The sequence below is a fragment of the Osmerus eperlanus genome, chromosome 11 (assembly GCF_963692335.1).
Source record: "Osmerus eperlanus chromosome 11, fOsmEpe2.1, whole genome shotgun sequence".
NCBI classification, from domain to species: Eukaryota; Metazoa; Chordata; class Actinopteri; order Osmeriformes; family Osmeridae; genus Osmerus; species Osmerus eperlanus.
This window is the reverse complement of record NC_085028.1, coordinates 1,527,290-1,550,054: the sequence shown is the minus strand read 5'-3', so window position 1 is coordinate 1,550,054 and position 22,765 is coordinate 1,527,290. Positions and strand designations below refer to the sequence as shown.

The window sequence follows — 22,765 nt, the reverse complement described above, 5'->3', positions numbered from 1 at the left end:
TGAACATCAGCTCCCTCACCAAGAAAGCACAACAGAGGATGTACTTCCTACGGCAGCTGAAGAAATTCAACCTGCCAAAGACAATGATGGTGCATTTCTTTACAGCCATCATTGAGTCCATCCTCACCTCCTCCACCATCTGGTACGCTGCTGCCACTGCCAAGGACAAGAGCAGGCTGCAGCGTATCATCCGCACTGCTGAGAAGGTGATTGGCTTCAATCTGCCTACCCTCGAGGACCTGCACATCTCGAGGACTCTGAGGCGAGTTAGTTTAGTTTCTGATTGATAAAGATGTTAAATAGAGTGGGGCTTAAGTTACAACCCTGGTGGACACCCCTCTTTTGAGAGAAAAAATGTGTGTTGGTCTCCAATTTTATTACAGCATCTCTGTATCTCTCTCTCTGTGTATATCTCTCTGTATCTCTCTCTCTGTATCTCTGTCAGTGTTGTGCATGTTTATACCTATCATGAACTAGTTCAAAGTTCAGTTCATACAAGTAAATATGAATCGTTCACATTCATAGTTCACCATTTTAATTCTGAACTAGTTCATAGTTCAGTTCATTTCATAGTTTTAAGGTGTGTGTTTACTGTGTGTAAAAATCCCGCAAAAAATAATAAGGTGCATCAGATCAGATGTAGTCGCTGAGTCTGCGTCTCTGCTTTCACTTGCCATTTTTATGAGCTGTTGTCTTGCGATCCAACAGCTGTTGTGTGTGCGATGAATCATGGGTAACGTAGTGCAAAGTCGAGTTAGTTGGTTTAGGCTAGGCTACATTGCGAAAATGAACGACATGGTGCAAGCATTGGATTTAGACAGCGTCTCTCCTCAGGAGAAGGAAAACATTCCGTAACGTTTTAGCTAGACCTCAAATAATATGAACGTGTTCACCTTTCAAATTCATTATTTGTCATTAAGTTGCGTTCAGTTCATCATTCTCATAAAAATGAACGTGTTCAACGCGTTCATGCACAACACTGATCTCTGTATCTCTCTGTATCTCTCTCTGTATCTCTCTGTATCTCTCTCTCTCTCTCTCTCTCTCTCTGTATCTCTATCTCTGTCTGTCTGTATCTCTCTCTCTCTCTGTATCTCTCTCTGTATCGCTCTCTGTATCTCTCTCTCTCTCTGTCTCTCTATCTCTGTATCTCTGAATCACACTCAAAGCATCAGTATGTAAGAAACAGGTATGGGAAAGACACACACATATACACATACATGCACACATGGACACACACGCACTGATGGTTTTTTTCAGTAAGCTGTATGAGCTCCTTTGATTAAGAGGAGCCTGTTATTAAAGTCCCTGTAAAGTGAACTTCAAGTTTTGTCTGAACACATAATTTTTAGAAATGTATTGCTTAAACACATTACCAAGACTCTGAACTATGCAGTACTGAATTGTGGAGTTGAACCGTTTAAACATTTTTTCCCAATGTTTGTATTAAGGATCCCTTGATGACGCAATGGAGGTACTGAGCATAGCCCCTCCCCTAACACTCTAGTAACTACTAGTTTCTAGTTATTAAAACTAATAAACTGTTATTTGTTGATAGCCTTACGTTATTTGGCTAAGTCATGCTAGTTACATATCGATAACATACTAATCGAGCTTGTTACCTTTCATAAAAGGGAGAAAAATTACCATTCGGTTGCAGACCGAGAAGGACGAGATTGATTCCCGGGTAGCCGGTCAATGTCCTCTGAATCTGATTCTGGCTCAGGAGGATCAAACTTATACGGCTGTGTAAAGCTAATCCTGCTAGGAGCATTCATTTTTGTTGGAGCGGTATTTGACAGTTGAGAGAGGAGCAGCTTTCCCGCAAGTGGGAAAGCTGGGACAGGGACTTTAAAGTGACTCTAATGGGAATGCATGCATGTGTGTGTATGTAGACAGGTGTGGATGAGTTTGCACCTGTGGACATTTGTGTGTGTGTGTAGATGTGTGTGTGTGTGTGTGTATGGACGTGTTGTTGGTGTGTTCTAGGAGTAGCTGGCAAGTCAGTAATGCTTTCATAGCGCCTAACTGTAATCAGAAGGTGGACTCAGCTGAACCATAGGTCTGCACTGCCTCACTCTGGAGATAAGGAAGTATTACATGATCAGAATACCAGTAACAGTGCGTGTCCACTACAGCGGAGCGGAGCGGGCGGCGCGGAGCGTTAAACGCTAGCGTTGGGTAATCGGATTGGTTTATTGTAACATAGCAACCGTTGGTCATTAAACATTAAACATTTCTAGGTTTCACAGTCTCAAGAAGAAGGACACATTTATCGTGTGTGGCTGTACACCCAGTCCTGTTCAGAACAAAGTTACGTAGTGACGAGACTGAATTTAAATATTACATTAAAATAATAATGCATGGTGCAGGGTTGCCGATGTTGTCAGTGTCCCTGGTGTGTTTTTATACTTTTAAATTCAGTCTCATCACCTTACGTGACTGTTCTGTGCCACTGCTAGTTGGTTTCCCAGCTGACTCACGACTGGTTGAGTGACCGGTGGCGTAACATGTAGTCTACTGTAATCTTGCACTAGTAAAATATTGTGTATTTTTACACAAATGTGTAAAAGTGCAATTTTGATCGATATTTTGAGTACATTAACCCAAATCTGCATGCTTGGCCATGACTACAACAGTGACCTAAGAGAACTACAACTCTGTATTAACTTGTCTAACACGCCCCGGAGCGTGGTGTACTGTGGGAAGGCAAGCGGTGCAGAGCGTTAAAAAGATGCTGTAGTTGACACGTACCGTAACAGGGCTCTCAGCCGTGGCCCCAAGCCCTACGGTAAAGAAAAACTTAATGTCATGACCTCCAGTTACTCTGACAGACCAGGTACTGCATCACTGGATTTAACCCCTGAGTGTGATTAAATACCCTCTTCTTGAAGTTCCTTCAGTCTGCCCCCTTGAGGGCGCTAGTGTGTTTTCTGTTCCTGTATGACCCTCTGTGGAGCAAACCCAGCAGAGCTGGATGTTTAACCACAGCCTCCTGAGGTTTATCCTGGCCTTATTCTCAATTACCGCTGTGCGTCACTCGGATCCCATTGAGAGAACTAGAGAGGACCAGATGGGTTTGGAGCTGGTTCTGATATTCCTGTGCTTTGGGGTTGTTTGGGGTTGGGCCTGGTTCCGATTGCACTGTCATCATGCAGCTATCCTGGTACTGTCCTGAGGGGGAAATTGGGTCTGATCCTGTCAGTATTAGCACACACAGGCCCACCGGCCAGGGTTGAGCAAAACCGGGTGTGACACCTCAAACAGCTTTGTGGTTTCTACCAGAACAACATCTTCAGCACCACAGTGATTCTGGTTCTATGGTTCTGAATGGTGAGAATCTTTTCATGCCCTAGTCTGCCCATGGCTCTCGTGTATTTAGACACTATATTTCACAAGGGGACATGTTTAGTTCAAGAATCGCAACTTCACCAATGTTCCTCATCTCCTCCGGTCTTCTCTCTCCTCCAGAACTACAGCCGTCCTCCCGTCATGGTGCTGGCTGTGCACGTGGCAGTCCGCTTCCTCCAGCGGGGCAACAGAGAGCTGAGCAGGAACATGTCCAGCTACCTCTCCCTGGCCGCCATCGCCAAGGCCGACCTGCTGGCTGAACACACCCAGGCCATCACCCTGAGTGTGCTGGGAGGTAGGACTTATACACACACACCATGCATAAGCACACACACACATACATATGGGATGTAATCAGTGTCAGCGTAGCTGCACACAGAGCATTCACCGCGTACCTTGTACGGGTGAATTACACGTAGGCTACTCTGGCGAGTTTTAGCAAGCGTGGAACAGTAAACCTGCCACACAAACCTGCCACAGTAAACCTGCCACAGTAAATTCCGTGTTTGTATAACATACATGGCGAATAAACCGAATTCTGATTCTGAATACTACACCTTACAGTTTGATAGAAAATTAGGTGTGCGTAATTTGTGCACATTACATTTGATAAGGCGTGCGTATAGGCACGTGCTATATGTGCTTCGAATACTTTGTTCAGTGATGAACATCCTCATCACAAAGAAGCGCAGAACCATTTTTCCCGACTTTTTACTTGCCTTGGGTCAATATGTCATTCATGTTCGTGTTGTTAGTCGGTGGATTATTTCCTACTACAATTTTAGCATGGTGGATGGGAGTCCAGCCATGGATTGTTTGTTTAAGCCTGTGAATGACTGAAAACTAGTGGCACAAAACTAATTTCTAAAAAGCGATCTAACCCATGCCGAAAGATCTCACGCGTCTAGGCGCGCAGGTGTGCGCAGGTGTTGCTGTGCTGCGCTGTGTCAGTATGCGGAGCACATGTCACCTGTATGTGCGCACGCCTAGATCAAACTGTGTTTCGTGTTAGTGTTTATGTGGCGTAAGTGACTTTAGTCTGTAATACATTACATTTAGCTAAATGATTGAAGGGCTAAATGTAAAATATTGAAAGGCAATAATCACTGACTAATAACATGAACATGAATGACATATTGACCCAAGGCAAGTACATTTTTGGACAATGAGTCGGGACAAATGGCTCTGCGCTTCAAGTGATGAGGATGTCATTGTGGTGGCACAGAAAAAATTTGGAAACAGCGATCCCTTGATGAAACCTATTCCAACCCATGTCGAATGAGCGCACTTGTCTAGACGAGCAGGTGTTTCGCAGCTGTTTGTGTCAGAATGCGAAGCACACGTAACACCTGCCTGTGCGTATGCCTACATATTAAACAGTTAGGCGTAGTGTTCACGTAGGCGTAGGTCTCGCGTACTTGAGGCGTATGTCAAGTGTAGTGTACATGACACGTACATGTTGTGCACTTGTCGTCAAAATACGTGTGCACATCGCCAGCGTGACGCCTACTTGACGTGTGTAATGCCTGAGTGTCCATTGTGAGTCTATGTATATGGGGGCTGATTAGTGCCATGCAATGTTAACAAAACTAGCAACCGTCGCTACGCCTGACAATCATGGACGCCGCTACACCAAGCGTCTGCAATGATGCACGCCGCTACGCCAAGCGTCTGCAATGATGCACGCCGCTACGCCAAGCGTCTGCAATGATGCACGCCGCTACGCCAAGCGTCTGCCATTATGTGGATAGCTAGGAAGATAAGCAGCTAGCTCACCATTATGCCATGCCGGTATTATCATCTAGTGAGTCCGGAAGTGACCATGTGAGGCGATCCTTCGATTAAAGTCAAGTTTTTTAACATCTGTTGTCAATTTTGTCAATGAAAAGTTGTAACTAACCAAGAAGTTTCACCCATTTGTTTTTACTTTGTAACTATAGTTTTAAAAGCTTTCAGCAAACTGTGCAACTGGCTGGCTAGGCAGGCTAGCTGTCATTGGTTTTTGCCTTTCCTCACAGCCCAGTCCCCAATCGAAGTTGTCAGTTTGCCTGTGTTATCGATATGTTGAGTAAGAATATGATAGTTTGGAGAAAAGTACAAATCTGTATCGATATCCTTCTCAATTACACTAAATTGTTAGTTTACTTGCTGTGCCAACTAGCACTAAATCCCATATTTGTATGTCACTTTGTATAAGTAATATATAGTATAATAATTTTGCTAATGACGTTGTGTCCTTGGGCAAGGCACTTCACCCTACTTGCCTCGAGGGAATGTCCCTGTACTTACTGTAAGTCGCTCTGGATAAGAGCGTCTGCTATATGACTAAATGTAAATTTCAATACAATGTCTAAGAGTCTTATGACTCATTAATTTTCCATTAAAATATGACCATTCTATGAATGTACATCTATACCTCCTGGGGACCCAGACCAGATCAAGACCCATCTAACACGGCACACAATACTCAAACCCAAATATTCTTATTCATGTAATTCTATGATATTGAATCAAACCACTATAACCACTCCTGACTTGTTTCAGTTTTTTGTATTCAAATAATGATGCCTACACATTTAAGTAATTGTAGGCCTATAAATGCTATTATTGTATGTTCTAAAAGTAACAACAAATAAATCAACAATAACAATTGTTAATAACAATTTTATGATTTTAACCTTTTTATATTTAGCTGAGACATCTTTAACCTCTCCCTCAGCCTGTCTGTACTCCCCACTTGCTTCAAGAGGACCACCATCGTCCCTGTGCCCAAAAACACCAAGGTCACCTGCATGAACGACTATCGCCCGATAGCACTGACCTCTGTCATCATGAAGTGCTTCGAGCGGCTAGTCAAAACATTAATTTGCTCATCGCTGCTTCCCACCCTGGACCCTATGCAGTTTGCATACCGGTCCAACAGGTCTACAGACAATGCCATCACCCTGACCATGCACACCGCTCTCTCCCACCTGGACAAAGGAATACGTATGTGAGGATGCTGTTCATTGACTACATCTCAGCATTCAATACCATCATCCCCTCCAGACTCGTTTCCAAGCTTGTGGACCTGGGACTAAGCACCTCCCTTTGCAAGTGGATCTTCAACTTCCTGACGGGGAGGCCACAGGTGGTGAGAATCAGTGATCGCACCTCATCCACATTGATCACCAACACAGGCACCCTCCAGGGCTGTGTGTTCAGCTCTCTCCTGCTCTCCTTGCAACGCACAGTTCCAACCTCCTCGTTAAGTTTGCTGACGACACTACCATTGTGGGCCTCATCTCTGACAGTGACGAGTCAGCCTACAGAGAGGAGGTTGATACCCTGACATCATGGTGCCAGGACAATAACCTCTCAATGTCAGCAAGACTAAGGAGATTATTGTGGACTATAGGAGGCGGCAGGAGGAGGAGCATGCTGCTTCAGGTCAGCTGCAAGCAGGTCAGCTGCTTCAGGTTCCTCGGGGTGAACATCAGCAATGATCTCACCTGGTCTGCTCACACGGTAGTTAAAGCTGCCCGGAAACACCTGTTCTTCCTGAGGAGACTGAAGAAGTTTGGCATGGACTGAGTCATTCTCACTAACTTTTACAGATGCACAATAGAGAGCATACTGACTGGTTGCATTACAGTGTGGTATGGGAGATGCACAGACAGGGACCGCAAGGTCCTACGTAGTGTGGTCAGGTTTACTGAGTTCATCCTCGGCAGGAAGCTCCTAGCCCTACAGAACACTTACCACACACGATGCTTCAGGAAAGCTGACTGTTACCACCCATCCTTCAGTTTTTTTTCCCTGTTGCCTTCTGGCGGGCAATACTGAAGCATTCGGTCTCGCACACGTAGACTGGAGAATAGTTTCTTTCCAAGGGCCATCAGGCTTCTGAATGGACACTGATACATTCTCACCACTTTCTCACTAACCACTTTACACACTGTCACTTTCATCTACTGGTTGTACTATCAGCAATATTGCACTAATTGTTACCCCACTTGTCTTTAGGTTAGTATAGGTTTATACGGTTAGTATAGGTTAATATGTGTAATACAGGTTTAGTACACTGTATTGTATATTATGTTGTTTATTTAGGAGTTTTTATTTTATTTTCTTACCATAGATAATATAGATTATCTATATATATATATACATGTTCAGAGTACTTATATGTTATGCCAGGTTGCTTTGCGTTGTCTTGTACTAAGAATTTCAGAGCCCAGTCTGACCTTGTGTTGTTCTGTGCATCTGACAATAAAAGACTTGAACTGGAACTCAGCTAACAATCAGACTAAATGGTAGAACAGTTGTGAAAACCAATCCTCCTGTGGACACAAAACAACTTAAAATACATTAAATGGTATTACATTTTAAAACCAGCACATACAACTCATATTCACCTCTTGTTTGTCAGGGACACATAAAAAAGGCTCTCTCTTGATAGTGACTTAGGACTCCAGCAAATTCTAAAAAAAAACAAAAAACATTGTTTATTATCAAAATAGTAATATAATCAATATATTATGACAAGGTAACAAAATCAATACAGAAACAAACGCTACCTTCAGAGCAAACAATAACAAAGGTATTTTATAAACCTATAGCGCACCTAACCTGAGCAAATATAGCAAGAGGCTAATCAAACTCAGTGATCGGCTTAGCTTCTCCTTTTGTTAATCCATCCTGCATACTAAAATAGCGACGCCGGCTATATGAAAGAACAATTGCCTGACACATACAAATTCAAATGGCCCATCACTGGTACTTGGTGGCTGCAGTAAATAAGCCTTTGCAAGACAAGAGAATAGTATGTAAACACATTTTGGGCGTCTGCACGACAAAACTCTAGGCTATAAAACCAGCAAATATACATTTTACAACACTGAAAACATTACTAGAATGTGATGCATACAATACAAAATTAATACATATCAAACATGACATGAAAACTGGCTTAAAACTATATTTACACACAACACAATTCTCTATGGTAATTTCGGAGTCTAATTCAGGTTTGCCAATACAGCCCAACACTAGCTAGCCGAAACAGCCACACTGAAGATGTACTTTCATTATGCTAGAGCAATAAGCATAGCTAACTTACCACATAATGGCAGACGCTTGGCGTAGCGGCGTGCATCATTGCAGACATTACATTACATTTATGCATTTAGCAGACGCTTTTATCCAAAGCGACTTCCAAGAGAGAGCTTTAAAAAAAGAGCATAGGTCACTGATCATAACAACGAGATAGCCCCAAACATTGCGAGCAGCCAAAACATGAAGCATACATTGTGGAAAACCAAATAAGTGCCAAAGGGAAGAACCATAAGAGCATGCAGTTAAACAAGTTACAATTGAACATCATGAAACTCCCCACAAGAGTGCACCTGTAGAATCAACAGGAAAATATTTCACAGCAAGTACAAGAATTTGAAACTGTTACAACTAACCAACAAGAGCAACAAGTCCCTCAATACGAGTCAAATCAAAATGTATTTGTATAGCCCTTTTTATACGCCACAGAGGGCTTCACATACGCCCATAGAAGTGCCCCTCAACCAACCTAAACCCTCAAGGAAGACAAGGAAAAACTCCCAGAAAAACTCCCAACAAGAGAAAAAATGGAAGAAACCTTGGGAGGAGCAATTCAGAGAGGGATCCCCTCCTCCAGAGACTGGTGAGAGAGAGGAGCAGAACACAGGCTAAACATATTCATACAGTGTCAATGGGTTTTGAAACACCAAAATCCATTGTTCAACTTTATAGATGTAGGACAGGAGTCATTGTGATCCTGGAGGAAAGTAACATCAGATCCAGCCAAGCATTCCTAAGTGCCGTTGTACTCCCAGAACAAGTGCGTCTTGAGCCTTTTCTTGAAGGTGGGGAGACAGTCAGTGTCCCTGATGGAATGTCCCTGTACTTACTGTAAGTCACTCTGGATAAGAGCGTCTGCTAAAAATGACTAAATGATGGAGGTGGGGAGTTGATTCCACCATTGGGGGGCCAGACAGGAGAAGAGCTTGTGTTGGGACCGGGTGCTCTTGAGCGGTTGTCAGAAGAAGACCGTAGGTGGCGGGGGGGGGGGGGGGTGTAAGGCTGGAGGAGAGACTTGATGTAGTCGGGGGCAGTCCCGTTCACCGCTCGGAAGGTCAGTACCAGAGTCTTGAATCGGATACGGGCCGTGATGGGAAGCCAGTGGAGGGAGATGAGGAGCGGGGTAACATGGGAGCGTCTGGGTAGATTGAAGACCAGACGGGCCGCCGCGTTCTGAATCCTTTGGAGAGGGTGGGTTGCGCATGCTGGGACACCGGCGAGCAGCGAGTTGCAGTAGTCCAACTTTGAGAGGACAAGTGCTTGGACTAGCAGCTGGGTGGAATGCTCAGACAGGTATCTCCTGATCTTCCAAATGTTGTAGAGGGTGAACCTACACGACCGGGAGACCGCAGCAATGTGGGCTGTGAGGGAGAGCTCGTCATCCATGGTCACCCCGAGGTTCCTGGCAGAGGATGAAGGGGTCACCGTCGCCGATCCCAGGGTGATTGAGAGATCGTGGGAGATGGAGGGTTTGGCCGGGATGATGAGGAGTTCTGTTTTGGCGAGGTTCAGCTGGAGGTGGTGCTCATTCATCCAGGCGGAGATGTCTGTGAGGCAGGCCTCGATCCTAGCTGAGATCCCCGGATCAGTCGGGGGGAACGACAGGTACAGCTGCGTGTCGTCAGCTTAGCAGTGGTAGGAGAAGCCATGGGAGGTGATGATTGGTCCAAGCGAGGTGGTGTAGAGGGAGAAGAGGAGGGGTCCAAGGACGGAGCCCTGTGGGACACCAGTGGAGAGCTGGCGGGGGCCTGACACTTTGCCTCCCCAGGAGACCTGGTAGGATCTTCCCGACAGGTAGGATGAGATCCACTGAAGTGCAGTGCCAGTGATGCCCATCTCAAAAAGTCTGGCCAGCAGGATTTGATGGTTAACCGTATCAAATGCTGCAGAAAGGTCCAGCAGAATGATGACGGATAACCTCGAAGCCGCTCTGGCAGACTGGAGGGCAGTAGTGACTGACAGGAGGGCAGTTTCTGTGGAGTGGCCAGTCTTGAAGCCCGATTGGTTGGGGTCAAGCAGGTTGTTCTGAGAGAGTGTAATGGAAGAATTCTAGTGGCACTGTGTAGATTTGAATAGTCAAGAGATGGCGGTTTCAATAAATTAATTTAGCTTGTAAAAATTAAGAATTAACAAAGTACTTTGTGATCAGTCATAACGAAGGAGGTGCTAGCCACAGATCGTTCGCAAGAGTGATGATGAACAACCCTAAAACCCTGCCTTATATAAACTTTACATCAAATGGTTCTTCTGATGGTCAATCCATCAATGTAGCAAACTCTGTGATTGGTCAGCACTGCTCAGTGACAGTTTGACTCCATACCAAGTGTCCCACAGATCTTTGATGTGGCATCTCTCCCCAAATCAGTAGATAGTAAAGCCACAGGAGTTCACCAGTCAAATGGTCAACTGTCCTTTGTGTGGACATCTTCAAACAAGTATTTAATTAACACCACCCAGGAAGGGTCAGAGCAGCTTGATCAGTTCATCTATCTTAAACTGCTCCCTCAGATCACAATAACAATACAATTGAATCCACATTGTCTCCAGACCAGCTGTCTCATCCTCCCCAGGTGTCATAAACTGCAAATGGCATCTCTACCAAATGGAGTTGATTCAACATTCATTGTATCAAGCTTCTCAACCAACTTTAAAACACACACATTATAACTGTATTCCAAATTTCCACCACAAGAGGAAGTTTGACAGTTGGTTAGATACAGCGCGTTCAATTGTTTTAGAAAAGAAGCGTAGTGGTGATACCGGTCTGTAGTTCTGGAGGACAGCTGGGTTAAGGGAGGGAGTTTTGAGTAGAGGGCTAACTCTGGCCTATTTGAAGGCAGAGGGGAAAGTGCCGGAAGTAAGAGAGGAGTTAAGGACATGGAGAAGAAAAGTTATGATGGAGGGAGAGATGGTTTGAAAGAGAGGGGAGGGGACTGGATCAAGGGGACAGGAGGTGGGGCGATGAGAGAGACTGAGGTCAGAGATCTCTGCCTCGGACAGGGGAGAGAAAGAGTTTAGACATTTAGTTGGGTCAGTCATAGAGGGTGAGTGGGTAGGAAAGGTGGGTTCAGGGAACCGACTGCTAATGTCAGCAACTTTTTTCTCATAGAAGGAGGAGAAGTCGTCTGCTGTCAGGGTGGAGGGTGGGGGAGGTGGGTTAAGAAGGGTGGAGAAGGTAGAGAAAAGTTTGTGAGGGTTTGAGGCAGAGTTAATTTTGTTCAGGAAGTAGTGGGTTTTAGCATCAGTTATGCGGGCAGAGAAGGATTTGAGGAGGGAGTGATACTTATCGAGGTCCAGACCGTCTTTGGACTTGCGCCATCTCCTCTCAGCTGCCCGAAGGATGGACCGTTCTTCACGAATCACATCCGTGATCCACGGGCAGGAGGGAGAAGATCGCGCAGGCCTGGTTGACAGGGGACAGAGAGTGTTGAGTGATGCAGTTAGTGTGGATAACAGGGTGTTGGTGGCAGTGTCAGTGGGATGGCACATAAACTCGTCAATGGGAGGGAGGATGTTACAATGGAGGAGAAATGGGAGGGGGATAGGGAGTGGAGATTGCGGCGGAAAGTTACGAGGGGAGGTAGGAGGAGTGGGAGGGAGAGAGACAGAGAATTGGATGAAGGAGTGATCAGAAATGTGTAGTGGGGTTACAGAGGTTAAGTCAGTGATACAGTTACGTGTCAGGATGAGGTCGAGCTGTTTTCCTGCCTTGTGGGTCGCCGGTGTGTTCAGCAGCTTCAGGTCGAAGGAAGTCAGAAGAGACTAGTCGACGGCCTGCGTTCCTTCGAGGTGGATGTTGAAGTCCCCAAGGAGTATCAGCGGTGTTCCATCATCCGGGAGGACGCTGAGGAGCATGTCCAGTTCCTCCACAAAGTCGGCTAACGGCCCTGGTGGGCGGTAGAGAACAACTAAAAATGCTTTGATAGGATCAGTTAGCATCACATAATGGTGTTCAAATGATTTGGCAGTAACAGAGAGTGGGGTGGAAGTGTATTTAATATGTGGGGAAAGAAGCAAACCTGTCCCACCACCTCGCCCGGTTGAGCGGGGTGAGTGAGAGAACGAGTGGTTGACGGAGAGAGCAGCTGGAGTTGCAGTGTTCTCCGGGCGGATCCATGTCTCTGTCAGCGCAAGGGCGTGAAGAGAAGCATGGGATGCAAATGCCGGGATGAAGTCTGCTTTGTTCACATCAGACTGGCAGTTCCAGAGCCCAATAGAAAGAGAGAGGGCAGGTGGAGAAGATCTGGATAGGTAGCTAAGATTAGAAGTGGACCGTATTGTACTTAAGTACATCATTGCAGACGCTTGGTGTAGCGGCGTGCATCATTGCAGACGCTTGGTGTAGCGGCGTGCATCATTGCAGACGCTTGGCGTAGCAGCGTGCATCATTGCAGACGCTTGGCGTAGCGGCGTGCATCATTGCAGACGGGCTACACGTCACACGCTCAAATGCAATGTTTACAAAGCTAGCGTCGCCGCTATCAAAGTTCCCTCACGTACTACGTCGCCACGTCGCCGCCATCACCCCCATTGGGAACCAATGATAAAAAGGCTGAGAAGACACGCACATTGTGGGCAAAGCTAGTATACATTGTATGCTGTTCGGGCGTGCGAGGGCACTTGTCACCCCCCATATATGTAAAGGGCTCACGTGCGTTCAGAGGTTTGATATCATTGCGCAGGCGTATGCCGGCGCTACTGTGCACTTTGCATATTAACCGGTGACATGTATTACACCTCATATATTACACCTCATACATACGCACACACATACATGTACACTATGGGGCGTATTCCGTGCCAGGCGCAACTGCACACACTGCATTCACCGCGTACCTCCTACGGGTGAAGTATGTGTACTTTGGCGAGTTGTAGCAAACACCACTTGAACACTACACCTTACAGTTTGATAGATAGCATTGCGTGCGTATAGGCAGGCCTTATTATTGATGCGCATTGCTGCCATGCCAACGCAGCACAGAAACCCCTGCAAACCCCAGCACGCCTAGACGCATGAGCTCTTTAGGCTACATCAAGGGATCGCTGGTCCGAAATTTGTTTTGTGCTGTTACATGTTTCCAATTGCAAAAATGAACATCCTTAAACAAACAAGCCATGGCTAGACTCTCATCTACCATGTTATTATTGTCTTGCATCTTTTGAGTTGTAGCCAACTGTGGGTAATCTAGCCCAGTGTTTCCCAAAGACTGGGTCGCAATCCTCGGGTGGGTCGCAAGAGATTTTTTTGGGGTCGCCTTGTCACGATCTGCATCTCTGCCAGTGGCGATTTCTTTAATACTGCAAATATCAAAAAAATAATGGTCAAGTATTTACTATTGTGTTAAAGGGGCGATTGACTGGGTTTTTGGGGTATTTCACACTGTTCCTTAAGGTCTCCGAATAGGGTAGGTAACATTGGTTGAGCTGAAAATGCCCCAGGTGCTGTTCTATGCCCCCTTATACATCCAGTGAAATTTTCCCGGGAAAAAACGCTAGGTTCTCCTTTTATGGTATGCTCATGAATATATAGATGAGCTGCTGATTGGTTGGTTTACAACGAGTGAAGCTGCGGACCAAAGACGCAACACGGCCACAGCACTCACTGAAACAACGAAGGTGGAGACTTGAAATAAAAACGTACAAATAAATCTATTGTGTCAACACAACACTTTTTTCAACAGATTGACTACATATAATTTCAAATGATTATGTTAGTTGTTTCCACTTCTGTTGTGGAAGCAAACAGGATCGCCTTAGGTGGGTAACGTTAGCACTACAGCTTAGCAAACAAACTATTGTGATTCAACTCACCTTCAGTTAGCTCTAGCTATCTTGCTGAAAAATAGATCTGGACAAACATGCATCTTGAATTGTAGATGTACATGACAACACAGGTTATTTATTTGAATGAGACACAGTCAGGAACATGATATAACGTTAGCCCCATTGCCAATAAACTAGGCTAAATCATCTAACATTCTACCTATGCTCTTGATTCAGCAAGCTAAACTAGTTTACATGCCTACTAGTGATGGGAAGTTCGGATCATTTTACTGATTCGGTTCTTTGAATCTCGTTCAGTAAAATGAACAAATCTTTTTTGGAGTCATTAAGAAGAAGTTAAATTAAGAGAAGGAGTTAAATTAATTAAAAATTCTCCATTAAGATTAATGGAGAAATTAACGAATCGTTCGTTTCCTCTAGCTACCACTACGCAGGTCACGTGAAAAATGATCCAAATACTCGTACCCGAAGACCGAGTCGGGAAATGAACGAATCACTCTTTGAGAGGACTCGTTACTCCCGAGTCCTTGTAAGGATTCGTTCAAAATGAACGAATCGTTCACGAACGACACATCACTAATGCCTACAGTCTAGATATTTTCGCTATCTAGCATTCCTTGCAAATCAGCGTTAATAAAAAGCAGATGAGCTAGAGTCTAGCTAACATTGACTAGACGGGCATGGCTGATGTTTGTCTATACCGTAGCGTAGAAGATTCCTGTGCAGTTCGACCCTCGACACATTAGCGCGAACCATTTCACCAAGGACGGATTTGAAAACCTGGGACAATGTAAAGCAGGATTTGCTATGAAGCTGTTGCTGAAAAGAGGTGCGTTCCGACCTTATGTTCATCACAACCGCAAGCTGTAGTATGATTTTGGCGGTAACAGTTATTAGCAATGCTAACGTATCCTGTATCTAGCACCTGCCTTTCTCCAGTTCTTTCAAATAGATAATCGAGACAGGCGTTAGCAATAGGCTAGACTGCTATTCGTTTTCTGGCTATTTTTCGGAAGCTTTCCTTCTAATGCCGACTACAGCTAGAGTAATTTGCTAAGTAAGGTGTGTTGATGTGTTTAGAAACAGCATTCTACCTATGCTGGATACAGGAAACGTTAGCATTGCTAATAGACTAACTGTTAGCGACAAAATCATACTTACAGCTTGCGTTTGTGATGAGCATACGGTTGGAACAGCACCTCTTTTCAGCAACAGCGGCTTAGCAAATCCTTCTATAAATTGTCCAAGGTTTTCATTCAAACTGTCTTTGGTGAAATGGTTCGAGCAAATGAATAAATGAGTGTCGAACTTCACAGGGATCTTCTCATAGACAAACATCAGGCATGCCCGTCGAGTGTTTGGTTCCGTGGGAAGACTATGACTGTCAGCATTCCCTGTACAGCCTGGACGACCGTGGTCCATTTACAATATCCTTAGAAAAACTTGGAAAACTTTCTTCTTTTAATTCCCGTGGAAGTAGGCTACACAGAGCCACGCGCAGACAAACTAGTGTCTGAGATCTACGCGACCTCCATTTAGCCTATGTTCCTGGCCTGGGCCAGAACACCGGTGGGCTGGTCTGTAGGTAAATGTTGGGGCGTGACAAAGAGCATCTTACGACATGAAAAAAGTCGAAGCCTTCCATAAGGGAAACCCCGTCAGGAAACTCTGTTGAATCTTCTGGCCTGAGAAAATAACCAATGCACATCTATACAAGAAGACTAAGTGCAACAGTGTGGTGCTAGAGATCAAACGCCGCCGACTCAAATTCTCAGGATGGACCAGGACCGCATCCCCAAGATCGCCCTACGATGGACTCCACCTGGGAAAAGGAAGCAAGGCCGGCCCAAGAACACCTGGCGGCGAACGGTGACAGCGGAGCTGAAGGAGATGAACCTAACCTGGGGCGAGGCACAGCATGCGGCACAAGACAGGTCCAGATGGAGGCAGATCGTCGAAGCCTTATGTCCCATTAGGGACGAAGAGTATTAGTAGTAGTAGTGACAAAGAGCAAAAAAAGGTGGAGCCCCGTCGGGACGTCACAGCGGGGAATGTTTTTGAAAGCTATCGTTTCACAGCATCTGTTACAAATTGTGAGATTTATATAGGAAAGAGGCGTCAATGGACTTTGAGGTTCACTGTATGTCTATTTTACGCCTGGGACACACTGGCTGCGAAGCGCCTGGACGCGCCGCGCAGCGCCACGATCGGCTAGGATCGGCTACGACTGAGCAAAAGCTGTTCACACCAGACGCGCATTTCTCTGCACCGGTCACCAAGCCTTTCAGCTACTCTGAGCTTTCCTTTACGCTGAAATGGTACATAAACATAGCATTGGCTATATCCCAGCATTGATCCTTATCTACGTTGTCCTTGTAAAATTGTTGCTGACATACAACAACTCCCTGTGCTTTTCAACTTTGAGAATTCATTTGATGCTGATTTTAGAAATCGACTTGGGGGTTCTCTCTCGATAGGCTATGTCTGCGTGTGTGTTGTGTGCAATGCGTGACAACTCGTTTCTCTCAAACAAACAAAACAACTACGGCATGCTAGCTCAACGGATCAATCCGTTTATTTTCATTCGTTTTCATCAGGGTAACCACATGTAAAGGACGTTCGTTACCAACATTGTGTAATTATAAAGTCTACAACTTTACAAATGTTCACCGTAGTCTACAATTAATGGAGTAAAATCTTAATAACATGTTTTTTTATTCAAATATATCAACTAAGATGGTGTATTTTATCATCCTGCAGCCGATTTCGCAAGCGTCTCGCAAAAAAATTCGACCAGCTGCCGAAACGATTGCTGCAGATCACAGGCGATCGCAGGCAATCGCGGTGCTTCGCAGCCAGTGTGGTCGGTCCCATTTGATAACATGGGTATGGGGCGTGATTAGTGCCCTCACACACTCGGACAACATACACTGCGTACTAGCTTTGCCCACAACGTGCGTGTCGTCTCAGCCTTTTTATCATTGGTTTTCAATGGGGGTGATGGCGGCGACGTGGCGACGTAGTACGTGAGGGAACTTTGATAGCGGCGACGTATATGGCGACGTTATCTTTGTAAACGTTATATTAGTGACGTGTAGCCCGTCTGACAATCATGGAGGCCGCTACGCCAAGCGTCTGCAAGCATGGAGGCCGCTATGCCAAGCGTCTGCAATCATGGAGGCCACTACGCCAAGCGTCTGCAATGATGGACGCCGCTACGCCAAGCGTCTGACAATCATGGACGCCGCTACGCCAAGCGTCTGACAATCATGGACGCCGCTACGCCAAGCGTCTGCAATCACGGACGCCGCTACGCCAGCGTCTGACATTATGTGGTGGTAAGTTAGCTATGCTATTATGTGGTAAGTTAGCTATAACCGGTCTCAAGTTGGCAACTGTATGCTAAGTGGCTAGCTAGCTATCAATGGGAGAAAAACATGAAAGTACAAATGATCAAGTGTGGCTATTTCAGCTAGCTAGTGTTGGGCTGTATTGGCAGACCTGAATTAGACTCCGAAATGACCATAGAAAATTGTGTTGTGTGTAAATATAGTTTGAAGCAAGTTTTCATGTCATGTTTGGTATCAATTTCGTATTTTATGCATCACATGATTCTAGTAATGTTTTCAGTGTTGTAAAATGTATATTTGCTGGTTTGATAGCCTAGAGTTTTGTCGTGCAGAGGCCCAAAATGTGTTTACATATTCTCTTGTCTTGCAAAGGCATATTTGGCTTACTGCAGCCAAGTACCGGTGATGGTCCATTTGAATTTGTATGTGTCAGGCAATTGTTTCTTCATATAGCCGGCGTCGCTATTTTAGTATGCAGGATGGGTTTACAAAAGGAGAAGCTAAACCAATCACTGAGTTTGATTAGCCTCCTATACTTGCTCAGGTTAGGTGCGCTATGTTTATTTGCATTTAAAATACCTTTGTTATTGTTTGCTCTGAAGGTAGCGTTTGTTTCTGTATTGATTTTGTTACATTGTCATAATGTATTGATTATCTTACTATTTTGATAATAAACTATGTTTTTGCATTTAAAATTACTTGTCCTTGTGCCTGCTTTCAATGTTTGGACAATATTATTTGCTGGACTCCTAAGTCACTATCAAGAGAGAGCCTTTTTATGTGTCCCTGACAAACAAGAGGTGAATATGAGTTGTATGTGCTGGTTTTAAAATGTAATACCATTTAATGTATTTTAAGTTGTTTTGTGTCCACAGGAGGATTGGTTTTCACCACTGTTCTACCATTTAGTCTGATTGTTAGCTGAGTTCCAGTTCAAGCCTTTTATTGTCAGATGCACAGAACAACACAAGGTCAGACTGGGCACTGAAATTCTTAGGACAAGACAAAGCAACCTGGCATAACATATAAGTACTCTGAACATAGATTACATCTATGAAAATAAAATGAAAACTCCTAAATATACAAAATAATATACAATACAGTATACTAAACCTGTAATACACATATTAACCTATACTAACCGTATAAACCTATACTAACCTAAAGACAAGTGGGGTAACAATTAGTGCAATATTGCTGATAGTACAACCAGTAGCTGAAAGTGACAGTGTGTAAAGTGGTTAGTAAGAAAGTGGTGAGAATGTGTCCATTCAGAAGCCTGATGGCCCTTGGAAAGAAACTATTCTCCAGTCTGCGTGTGCGAGACCGAATGCTTCAGTATTGCCAGCCAGAAAGCAGCGGGGTAAAAAGACTGAAGGATGGGTGGTAACAGTGTCTTCGAATCCAGCCAGCTTTCCTGAGGCATCGTGTGTGGTAGGTGTCCTGTAGGGCTGGGAGCTTCCTGCCGATGATGAACTCAGCAGACCTGACCACACTACGTAGGACCTTGTGGTCCCTGTCTGTGCAGATCCCATACCACACTGTGATGCAACCAGTCAGTATGCTCTCTATTGTGCATCTGTATCTGGTTCTCTGGATAAGAGTGTCTGCTAAATGACTAAATGTAAAAGTTAGTGAGGATGAGGATGACTCAGTCCATGCCAAACTTCTTCAGTCTCCTCAGGAAGAACAGGCGTTTCCGGGCAGCTTTAACTACCGTGTGAGCAGGTAGAGATCATTGCTGATGTTCACCCCGAGGAACCTGAAGCAGCTGACCTGCTTGCAGCTGACCTGAAGCAGCATGCTCCTCCTCCTGCCGCCTCCTATAGTCCACAATAATCTCCTTAGTCTTGCTGACATTGAGAGGTTATTGTCCTGGCACCATGATGTCAGGGTATCAATCTCCTCTCTGTAGGCTGACTCGTCACTGTCAGAGATGAGGCCCACAATGGTAGTGTCGTCAGCAAACTTAACGAGGAGGTTGGAACTGTGCGTTGCAAGGAGAGCAGGAGAGAGCTGAACACACAGCCCTGGAGGGTGCCTGTGTTGGTGATCAATGTGGATGAGGTGCGATCACTGATTCTCACCACCTGTGGCCTCCCCGTCAGGAAGTTGAAGATGCACTTGCAAAGGGAGGTGCTTAGTCCCAGGTCCACAAGCTTGGAGACGAGTCTGGAGGGGATGATGGTATTGAATGCTGAGCTGTAGTCAATGAACAGCATCCTCACATACATATTCCTTTGTCCAGGTGGGAGAGAGCGGTGTGCATAGTCAGGGTGATGGCATCGTCTGTAGACCTGTTGGACCGGTATACAAACTGCATAGGGTCCAGGGTGGGAAACAGCAATGAGCAAATTAATGTTTTGACTAGCCGCTTGAAGCACTTCATGATGACAGAGGTCAGTGCTATCGGGCGATAGTCGTTCATGCAGGTGACCTTGGTGTTTTTGGGCACAGGGACGATGGTGGTCCTCTTGAAGCAAGTGGGGAGTACAGACAGGCTGAGGGAGAGGTTAAAGATGTCTCACCTAAATATAAAAAGGTTAAAATCTGACTATTATTGTTATTAACAATTGTTATTGTTGATTTATTTGTTGTTACTTTTAGAACATACAATAATAGCATTTATAGGCCTACAATTACTTAAATGTGTAGGCATCATTATTTGAATACAAAAAACTGAAACAAGTCAGGAGTGGTTATAGTGGTTTGATTCAATATTGAAGAATTACATGAATTAGAATATTTGGGTTTTGGTATTGTGTGCCGTGTTAGATGGGTCTTGATCTGGTCTGGGTCCCCAGGAGGTATAGATGTACATTCATAGGATGGTCATATTTTTATGGAAAATTCATGAGTCATAAGACTCTTAGACATTGTATTCATTGATATTAGCAGACACCTTTATACAAAGTGACATACAAATATGGGGTTTAGTGCTAGTTGGCACAGCAAGTAAACTAACAATAACTACTACTACTAACTAACTACTACTAACAATTTAGTGTAATTGAGAAGGATATATCGATACACATTTGTACTTTTCTCCAAACTATCATATTCTTACTCAACATATCGATAACACAGGCAAACTGACAACTTCGATTGGGGACTGGGCTGTGAGGAAAGGCAAAAACCAATGACAGCTAGCCTGCCTAGCCAGCCAGTTGCACAGTTTGCTGAAGGCTTTTAAAACTATAGTTACAAAGTAAAAACGAATGGGTGAAACTTCTTTGTTAGTTACAACTTGACAAAATTGACAACAGATGTAAAAAAAAAACTTGACTTTAATCGAAGGATCGCCTCACATGGTCACTTCCGGTCTCACGAGATGATAATACCGATATGGCATAATGGTGAGCTAGCTGCTTATCTTCCTAGCTATCCACATAATGTCAGACGCTTGGCGTAGCGGCGTCCGTGATTGTCAGACGCTTGGCGTAGCGGCGTCCGTGATTATGGAAGGCCAAAAGGACAAGTATTAGGACGTCTCCGTGTGTCAACCACGCGTAATTGACGCCGACTTTGCATGCAAAGACGGCGTCCATTACGCCGACTTCCATACAAAGTCGGCGTCTTTTTCGCCTCAAATTGAACCGTGTCACGTGACACGTTCAAAGCACGCGTTTATTTAGACGTGTGCTTTTAACGTGTCACAAAGCACGCGTCTAAATAAACGCGTGCTTTTTTGAGACGTGTCTATCAAACCACACGAAATTAACGCCTGGTTTGGCTCAATCAGCGTCTGGTTTTCCAAAATTAAAGTCTGCGTGCTTGAATCTCCGATGGGAAATTACGGCAACAATTGTAACATCTAATACGTAAGTAAAGTAGGTCTTAGAATGCTCGTGCGAGCTAGGCTACTATCAAATACAATGCTAGTTAGCTATTAGTATGAAGTTGGTGGTCACAATTGCAATACTCTATGATATAACAATTGGTGCAGAGACAAATAAATGCAGTAATTTATTGTCATTTTCAATTGCATATGGTTGTACATAATAAAAACGAAACAGAGTTTCAAGTTCAAGTCTTTTAATGTCAGATGCACAGACCAACACAGGGTCAGACTGTGCACTGAAATTCTTAGGACAAGACAACGCAAAGCAACCTGGCATAACATGACATATAAGTACTCAGAACAAGTGTACACCTATGACAAGCTAACATATAATAAACCTCCTAAATAAATTCAAAATAAACACTAAACCTATTCCCCCAGGACCATGATGCCATATAAAACAACATATAACAGTAATTGGTGCCAGTGCAAACGTATGTAGCCTACAGTTACAGGACAGTATGTTCAGTGACAGGACAATATGTACAGTGATTGGAGGTAGCAGTTATGAAGTGATAGGTTCTCGTGCCAATATATTGTGATGCCAATTTGTTGAGCGGTCATCTTCCTTGTATAGACCTAGAAAAGTGAAATACACAGCCAAGGTGACAGAAATCAAGGTTCATCGGCTGTCCTTCACATTCACACACTGTTGTCTTTATACTTAACAGATCATCTATGATGTCCCAAAGGCCCAACTCCTTCTCAGGTCACCTTCTGGCAGCAACCATGCAGCTGGATTTCACTGTGCAACCAGGCCTACCCAAGCTGCTGCTGCTGGGCCCAGGGTTGATTGTAATGGCACACTGGGACTTGCAGATGACCTGAAATACATATTTTTCTTTCTGCTGTGTAAGATGTAGGCCTACTGCTTTTAACTTGAGTCGAACGCTATTAAACCCTCCCATGGTCAGCAAACACTAGCCATTGCTCTACTTCAGAAAGGATACTGTTCACTGCTGTATGAGTCAATAGGACATTACCTGAATGACTTGTAGTGATCGGGAGGTTATGCCTGTGCTGATGATGGTATAAACCATGTTAGATTGTTGGCTCTGTGCATTGTTTGGGTCTCCTCTCTCTGTGTTCTGCTTCTGTGTCTTTGGTTCTGTTGCAGGATGGCAGGCAGGTAGAGGAGCTGTGATTGCTGCAAGGGCACACCTGTGACCTGTGCCTTGGTCCTTAATAAGCTGTGCCCTAACAAGTTGGGTCTCTCCATTACTAGCAGGAACATCAAATCTAATCTTCCTATGAACCCAATTAACACAAAATATTGTACACTGCTAATCATCAGCTAACTAAATGGTAGGTGAATAGACAATCAAGCTTGATATGGTATAGTCAT

The 22,765-nt window shown here is 44.6% G+C and overlaps 1 protein-coding gene across 1 annotated transcript in view; it reads left to right on the top strand.

The window, feature by feature from the left end:
• veph1 (ventricular zone expressed PH domain-containing 1) overlaps positions 1–22,765 on the top strand; it is a 287,496-nt gene that overhangs the window by 5,428 nt on the left and 259,303 nt on the right. Inside the window, exon 3 of the mRNA XM_062473404.1 lies at positions 3,472–3,646. Within this exon, the coding sequence (XP_062329388.1) occupies positions 3,472–3,646 (175 nt within the window). The remainder of the gene's footprint in view (positions 1–3,471; positions 3,647–22,765) is intronic.